At 33.6% G+C, this 9170-nt stretch overlaps 2 protein-coding genes across 5 annotated transcripts in view; one reads left to right on the forward strand and one right to left on the reverse strand.

Annotated features, from left to right (window-relative positions):
* The window catches only part of LOC119839268 (limbic system-associated membrane protein-like), a 97778-nt gene extending 94702 nt beyond the window's left edge, over positions 1 to 3076 (forward strand). For all 4 annotated transcript variants that reach the window (XM_038365497.1, XM_038365495.1, XM_038365498.1 and 1 more), the window contains 2 exons: positions 925 to 1092; positions 1523 to 3076. In XM_038365497.1, coding sequence (XP_038221425.1) covers positions 925 to 1092; positions 1523 to 1669 — 315 coding nt within the window. In that variant the 3' untranslated portion in view covers positions 1670 to 3076. The remainder of the gene's footprint in view (positions 1 to 924; positions 1093 to 1522) is intronic.
* A 1384-nt stretch (positions 3077 to 4460) lies between these two features.
* Positions 4461 to 9170, reverse strand: part of LOC119839236 (zinc finger protein 19-like) — a 9507-nt gene continuing 4797 nt past the window's right edge. The window contains exons 5-7 of the mRNA XM_038365456.1: positions 8636 to 8789; positions 7210 to 7334; positions 4461 to 6440 (exon numbers count right to left, since the gene is read on the reverse strand). Of these exons, the coding sequence (XP_038221384.1) occupies positions 6309 to 6440; positions 7210 to 7334; positions 8636 to 8789 (411 nt within the window). The 3' untranslated portion in view covers positions 4461 to 6308. The remainder of the gene's footprint in view (positions 6441 to 7209; positions 7335 to 8635; positions 8790 to 9170) is intronic.

Consider the following 9170-nt stretch of genomic DNA (forward strand, 5'->3'; position numbering starts at 1 on the left):
CCCGCACCCCGCACTTGTGTAGCGTTGGGTGTTGGCTGTTGGGTGTTGGGTGTTATTATTATTATTTATTTATAATAATTAAAACGGTTTTACACCAATAACATTAATTATTAACTATAAATTTTTACATTATATAACATCTCACTTAAATTTATAAATAATATGTATGACACAATTACTATTAAATACATTACATAATTACAATTAATGACATTCAGATACAAGTAACAATATAAAATAAAGAAATTTGATTAATTGTTTTTGTTTTTGTTGGGTGTTGCATAGCTCTTTGTGTCGTAGCGGGCAACTGAGCTGGCGGGTCGCCTGATGGTGAACGATCACCACCCATAAATAGCAGAGGCTCATAAAATAAACAAATTAACGAATTACTATTAATCTTTAAATTGAATAAGCGAATTATTCATTTTTCTATTTTATCATATTGCATTACCTATCACATGTGAATTCCCAAATAATAGAATAATTATCCCCATTTCGCAATAACGAATTATTTCCTTATTCTCTCGTATATCCCATTAGTACATATCTTCGATGTGTAGGGTGGCCGACGTTAAAACTGTATTATGAACATACAAGAGTGCTTCTAGATTAAGTCTTATTAAACACATAAATACTTGAATTTATTTATTTAAATGAAATACACACAACAGATCACCGCACGTTAAGCATATTAGAGATTATATAATTAATTGTTATGTGTTCAGATCTCAATCCAATATAAAAGATGTACAATTATTATTTACATTGCGATACAGTAAACCACTTATTATAATTCCATTTATATTTAAATTTATAATTTTAATAATCTACTTCAATAACTATTTAAAAAATATAAATATATATATTGAATGAATCTACGTGTAACGTTGTCTATTAACAAATAATTATCCGCCCCCTCTCCAGATAAACGAGTCGTTCCAACAACCGGGCCGCTGGCACGACGTGGTGATCCCGGCGCCCGAGCCGACCGGCTCGCTCACGCACCGCGTCACGCACGAGCTGCGCGCGCTGGAGGCTGGCGCCGTCTACGAGGCCATAGTGCAGGCGAAGAACCGATATGGGTGGAACGAGGTGGGTGTTGTGGGTGGGGGATTGTGTGTGAAGCGGGGGTTTGTGTGTGAAGCGGGGGATCGTACGTGAAGCGGGGGATTATGTTGAAGCGTGGGATTTAGGAGAAATTGAATGGGAAAGTAGTATTGTAGATGTGGAAGATGTGAAATTAGTTTGGAAATTATTTCTATAATAGATTCCGGTAATACAGATTCGACAATTTCATATGGAAAAATTTTAATTTCATCCCCCGATACTCCATCATTTTATTACATCAAATTTTCTTTCCAGTATTTTGAAGTTATTAACGTATGACAAATTTGTAAATCGAATAATATTCACAGTTTAAGTTTGACTTGTAAATTTGATACGTAGTACTTGACAACAAACATAATAGAACACAATCTTTGATAAACTAGTATCAATAAAACTATTTCATGATATATTTCAGGTGAGCGACATTTTCCAATTCCACACACTCGGCGGAACTCACACGGCGCACGCGGACGAGCTAACACCCATGTTCTCATCGGCGGCCGAGCACCGACTGACGCGATGCCTCCTCATCGCCGCGTATTCCTTTTTCAAATTTGGATGACTAGCGATAGACAACTAGTTCCAAATTTAAATTCTGACGTTCCGTTACGTTCGTTGTCCGCTGTCTCTGTCGTTTGAGATGCTGGCAACTTTTTATACCTGAATGTAATTGATTACTTTTGATAGTTTTTTTTTTTTCGTATTTTCGCGGTAAGTGTACATTTTGTTTCTTAACTAAGGATATTCTAGTGATAACTTCGGTTAGATGGATATAGTTTAAACGTAAATGTCATGGGATAAAAATAAATTAAACACTCGAATACCAGACGATTACTTAAATACTAAGGGAGTTTTTGATAAACTGTTTTCATTTATTATATTTACCTTACGTTTGACTGAAATCCCTACAGTTTATAAACAATATATTCTTAACAATAATAATAAAACTACAAACCTAGGCATATAACCTAACTTAATAGTGAAATTTTGCATGTGTTTTTAGTTCATACCACTAATTATAATTGAAATAATGTGGCCTACGTAGTATTTAGCGCTGATACCAAAATGTAATTTCACACGTGCGATAACTACATTACAAGATAATTTCGGCTACAGTATCAAATATGTAGCGTGTGTGAGAATACCCTAATAAGACCACTATATCCATTTAACATTATCTTGAAATACGTCGTGAAACGATAATTATATAACACCAAAGTATTTAGGTAGGTTTTCAATGTCTGCCATGTTTAATTTGTTTTTCTTATATAAAAAACAAACTTCTCGTACGAGAAAAAGAAATGAATTAAACATGGCAAACGTCTATTATCATTATTTTTCTAAGTGTTGTGTCTTAGCTTGAATCAGTTTAATTAGATCGAAATGTGTTGTAAGAACGTATTTATTTGTTAGTTATATTATTTGGGTATAAAATTGCGAGTTTATAATAATTTAGTATCGCTAATATAGTTGATTTCCATATAAGTTGATAGCTTCAACGTTATATAAAAGGAATAGCAGTGGTCCCAGCATAGATCCTAGAACGACCCCCTAAGACTTTCATATGTTTTTGTACCCTTTAATTTCTAGCGTTTAGATTATTTAAAACATTTCTAATGCTAAGTAATATAATGGATAAGAATCCTTTTTTCTAATGACGTCGCATCCATATAAATGAATTTATAATATCTAGATATACTTAATGTAAGCAATAAACAGTGTTAGTGATAATGCTATTTAGATTTTAATCTTTTGCAAAATCTTTTTGTAAATATTATAAATCTTTCGAATTTTCAACAGCTGGAATGCACGAGCGATATATGACTTGAATTTGTTGTTATTAGGATTACATAGACTTTTAAAATAACAAAAATGTCTATCTAATACATATTTCAAACAAGGAACAAAACATAACATATTTAAAACGAAAGAACGAGGTATTTAGACCTACATAAATTAAGTATAAACAGATTCTAGTCAAAATCATCTTTTTTCAGGAAAGCAAAAGACTACAGTTGTGTGATTTACATAAATGATAAATTTATAATTAATATTAAATTTTGTTCTTTGATTACTAATAAATACTATTTTGTTTAGTTATAGTTTGTTTTAAAAGTACAATGATCTGACCACAGATATACATATAATTCAAGTATGTTCTTATATTGACTCAATATTCATCATTATACTCGCTCGTGCATACTAAGCATAACAATATGTCTACACGTTAGTTATAATATTATTTTTTTAATTGCAACATTTGAGTGAAACGTCATGTAAGAGTGAGAAAACAGTACCTCACAGCTTAAAAATTTAAAATAAGTGCAATATTATTTTAAGTCCAGAAATTAAAGCAATACTCGGACACATCATTTATTTATAAGTTTAGGCGATAAACGTTTTATTTTATTTTTAACGGAATAATAAACTGCATATATGAGTAGGCTGTATGTCTTATGTCATCGTTTCAAGTTTTGGCGGGAAAATTTTGCGCCAAATAAAAATTTCTGTAAAATATCTTCTCAGAATTTTTCTATTAGTAATTATACTCTAAGACCATTATCAAATGTTAACACAAACATAATAAAAATAATATTATGAGTCTGCTTATAATATTTATTATTACTTATATACTGTTTAACAATAAAAATCAGCTTTTTTGATATTACTGGTATGCCATATTAGTCAAAATGAAAGAAAATCGATGACATAAGAAATCTCCCGCCATTTGGTGACACTGCCATGTAAACTTCTTGAGTTCAGACGTGAACTGGCCGTATTTCGTAGTGGTAAATTTAGAATTGTGTAAGATTGTAAAAAATTGATAGTTGGCAGACTTAAACATTTTTGTTTTTTATTTACCACCAACCCGTAGGTATTAAACGTGTAACTTTATTAATACTGTGTTTTATTTACTTTACCCTGTTAATACCTTGTGTTGGTTTAAAATTGTTAAGAACTTAACTTTTTAAGAATGATCAGATGAGTGATTTAGCGTCCAATGGGCTCACTAAATTTGCCCCCTTTTTTATTACTGAACTTTTTTAATTTTGAATTCGTCTTCCATTAATTAACTAAACAAATGTTCAAGTTTCCCCCCCTTACTAGTCATAGCTTAGATAAGAAATTTTTAAAGAATAGAATATATTTGGTCACGAGGCGGGATTCGAATTCGCGTCTTTTTGCCAAACCGTGCCGTAGCAACGCCTAGCCTCGGCCACCCGTGACCCCGCCTCAACAATAGAATTTCTCCTACTCTTTCGGTTTCAATTGCAGAAAACGACTTAACGACGAAAAAAACGCAGTCTTTATTTAAAGTAGGTAATAAATAAAACACTAGATCCATTCTCTTTATTTATTTATCTATATCATACAGTTATTATACAAATTGCGATTTAAAAACTATCGACACTTCAAATACGAGAAATTTCATTAAATTTCCGGGTTTTTTACCGGGTTTAATTCCCGTTAAAGCCTCCAAGCACACACAAGTGCATACAAAATAATTCCATCAACAAATCAGGCGCAAAAACTATGTTAATATTTATTAAGTTAACTCCTTAACCATCTATAAAAATTATCTATACAAGGCCTTTTTAATATACAATTAATTTACGACAAAAATACATATTATAATGATGTGACAATAATGATGTGTGTACTGGACAATAATAGATCACAAATCACCCACATGAGATAATGGGATAAGGCAAATATGGTGCGCTTCAGTAACAATTAATGGTGTTTATGGGACTTTAATGGGATTACAGAACTGGCGAGTCTGTAACGTTATTGCCATTAAAATCCCATAAATTAATAGACTACTAAAGGGGAGAACATGAGCTATAACAGACATAAAATACAAACACAAATATAGAACCTCGTTTACGGAGTTTGCTTATAAAGAGTTTTATATAATACCATATGATCCACGTTTGACTACATAGAATAGAGCTTCCCGCATCTGTCCCTATGTATGTATGTATGTATGCTCAGATCTTTAAAATGGATTTGATGAATCCATGGATTTTGATGAAGTTTTTTTAATAGATACCGATTCAAGAAAGTTTTTATGTATAATAACATCTATTAAAAAACTTCGAATTTAACACGTGCGAAGATGCAGGCGGAAGCTTGTTAAAAAATAAACAGACACATGATATGCTTCAAGGGTATCTGCTAATTTTATAGTGTGTTGAAAACAAACCTATATATAGATAAAACAAATCATAAATTAACTTAGCACTAAGAAAGTACTGTATTGAACAGGCAATCAGTTTGATTTTTGTCAAATTATTCTAAAAGCAACACAGTAATTTAATAGTGATTTATTTCATTTAGTATTCTCATTGGATTTCTAGTAAATCGCATTATATTATAACCTGAGTGGCGACACGTATGCATGTGTGCTTGCGTCCTGTGTAATGACAGTCACAGATATGTGTGTGTGCGTCATACTAGCTCATGTGGTCCCCTCAACTTTAAAATTGGTTTAATATGCGATTATATATAGGCTTTGGATGTCTCACATCGTACAAAGTTAACGGTAAAACGATATATCACTTTTTCTAGATAAAATCTTAACTTTGACCAACATTCCAGCATTTTTACCAACGCTTTGACCAAAGAATCTGTATTTTACCAACACTTTGATCAAATTATCATCAATAAATTGTTGTATGCACTTTGATGAATAAAGCATTATATCGGCACTTATACAGTAGTATAAGTTCAAGTAAGTTGGTCAAATCTACTGATTTGACCAAACTATCCACACTATACCATAACTTTGGTCAACACATTACAAATTCCACCAAAACTGGTCAAATTGACAATATTATACCAATATTGACACAACTATCGTCATATCCAATAGGAACATCAGCACTATAGCAATACTTTACTCAAAACTACCCATATTATACCAACACTTTGACCAGATCATCGGCACTTATACCAACACTTTGACCCGACCATCGGCACTTATACCAACACTTTGACCAGACCATCGGCACTTATACCAACACTTTGACCAGACCATCGGCACTTATACCAACACTTTGACCAGACCATCGGCACTTATACCAACACTTTGACCAGATCATTGGCACTTATGCCAACACTTTGACCGCACCAGCACTTTTAGCAACCCGTTACACACTGTCACATCAACTTTAGCACTAGGCACTCCACGTTGACCACTAAACTTGCTCTATTTCATACACTTCTTCGTACAGAACCTCCGGCTCCTCCACTTCCTGTTCGTACATTAATATTTCATCGCCCTCCACCTTCACTTGCTCGTAAAATTCCCCAGCAGATAGTATGGGCACCTGAAATTAGGAACAATTTTAGTATAAAAATTTTTATTTATCACATCATAGCGGGTGACTGAGCTGGTGGTTCGCCTGATGGTAAACGATCACCACCACCCGTGAACAGAGAAGAGGTAGTGCTTCTGCGTTATTCGATTTTACGTGGCAAGGGATAAGGAAAGGATTGATAAAGCGAATTAAGGAACGGACTGGGTAGGAAAAGCATACAGACAGGATATTATACCACTTTGGTAAACATGATATCTTGTCTATTTCTCCATAAATGTCCATATTTACAAGAGAAAAAGTATACAGACATTATAAGAAAAAATACTGATATTACGAAATGGTATGCTTTGATAGTGTGTTATGTCCTTATGTATCTCAAGAACTACTTGAAATGTGATTGTAATATTTTATTTCAATGTATGTTATATTGAGATATTTCATTTAATTCCATTCCAGTCTCATAAAAAGCATAAAAATAGCTTCATATCATACATGATATACATTTAAATATCCACAAAATTAGTTCTGAACGCAATTCAATAAATGCTTCTGCTTGTATGTATGATTAGATCTTTAAAACTACCCAACATATTTTGATAGGTTTTTTTAATAGATAGTGATTCAAGAGGAAGATTTATACTTTATATGTATAATAACATCCATTAACCGACTTCGAATTCAACGCGTACGCAGGGCAAAAGCTAAGTTCAACACATTATTAACATTCAAGTGTGTGAGTTGTGCGTGTGAGTGAGTTCAAACTCAAACTCAAACTCACCTCCTCGTATATCTCCTCGACGCCGGCCGTCTCATATATCGTCCCGTCCTCCTCGTAGACCTCCAGCTCCGTCTTCACCGGCGGCTGGTACATCGCCGATTCAATTTTCACTTCCACGTTCATACCTGAACGGGGAAAAACATACATTTTATTGTTATACTAGCTGCGCCCCGCGGTTTCACCTGCGTAAGTCCGTATCCCGTAGAAATATCGGGATAAAAAGTTGCCTATATGTTATTCTCCAGTCCAGTTGTCCAGCTGTCTATGTACCAAATTTCATTGTCATCGGTTCCGTAATTTTTGCGTTAAAGAGCAACAAACATACACATATACATACATCCTTACAAACTTTCGCATTTATAATATTATAATTGCAAGTAGGATTTATCAATTTGAACTACACAATGTAACAGTAACGCCACCTGTTGACATTTCTAAGGCAATTAATGTTTCCTAAACAACACAAAAATATATTTTTGTATATTTGTGTAATTTGGAAAACATTGTTTGATTTATATGGAATGTGGCATGGGAGAATTCGGAGAAGTTTCCCATATGATTTCTCAGTTGACAAACTGTCTCTGTAGTAAATGTTCTTCAAATCGGCCCATACTTCCGGAGATTACTGCATGCAAACAAACGAAACTCTACAGCTTTTTTTAATTACTATAGAAGTATAGATATCAAGTCTACATCTATAATGCTGAAGAGTTTTGTTTGTTTGGTTGAATGTTATATAATGTATTTATTTTAATTTTAGGGACTATTGGTTCGATTTGAAAAATTCCTTCCTTCAGCGTTAGATAGACAATTTATTGAGGAAGACTATAGGCAACAAGTCTGTGGTATATAATATATATATAGTACCTGGATGACCGAGCTTTGTTCGGTTTAACTTCGTGAAGTTAGATTGTTTATAAGCGTTTTTTCCAAGATCGTTTAGGCATTTTTAAGTGAACACGTGCATTAAGAAGACACAAAACAATATAAACAATTAGTCTAACCTCAAAGCAAACACTCATTGACTTCGTTACTTAACAACGCCATTTGCTGGAACTTTAATTATTCGCCAAAAAATAGTATTAGTATTACTATTCGCCAATAGATGTCAGCAAGAAAAAATTGTATTAGTATTATTATTCGCCAATAGATGTCAGGTCGTCGTCGTTAGTATTATTATTCGCCAATAGAGTCGCTAAGTTTAAGTCGATAAAACACGAATATGATATTTTCTAAAAAAAGATTCCTAGCTAGATCGATTTATCGCCCCCGAAACCCCCTATATACTAAATTACATGAAAATCGTTGGAGCCGATTCCGAGATTTGAGAGATACAAGAATTGCTCGTTTAAAGGTATAAGATGGTATATATATATATATGTCCACGAAGCCGGGGCGGATCGCTAGCAATTAACAAAAGCCTCACCTCTACGGTTAGCCTCCTTCACCTTCCTGTTCTTGCTCTTGTACGGCGCCGGCATTTTCAAATGCACCGTCTTCACGTGCAGCTTCATGGAGTTGGACTGCGTGAAGGTCTTACCGCACTGCGGACACTGGTACGGCTTTATACCCGTGTGCACCTGCGGGTGTTCACATGTTGGGACTGTTTGGACAGATATCGTGGGGAGGGGGTGTGTGACCGTAATAAGGATGTACAGCGATTCTATACAACGGCCTAGCGTATGAAGTTTAGGTTTTATATTTGTTTTTAGTTATATAGCATTGAAATGCTTTATGAAAAAAAATTTTTTTAAAAATATATATTTTTTTTTTTTTGAAAAAACACGGGTTCGAATCCCGCCTCGTGATCAACATTTTTCTATTCTTTAAAAATTTCAAGTATGGGTTTCTTTTTTGTTAATAATAATTTGTATTATCGTCATGTTTTTCCGGTTCCGGCAGTGTAGACGTAAAGACATAGTTTTGTATAGCTCCGTTTTTAGACGTATAAACTGTGAACA

Source organism: Zerene cesonia, unplaced genomic scaffold, assembly GCF_012273895.1.
Source record: "Zerene cesonia ecotype Mississippi unplaced genomic scaffold, Zerene_cesonia_1.1 Zces_u010, whole genome shotgun sequence".
In the NCBI taxonomy this organism is placed as follows: Eukaryota; Metazoa; Arthropoda; class Insecta; order Lepidoptera; family Pieridae; genus Zerene; species Zerene cesonia.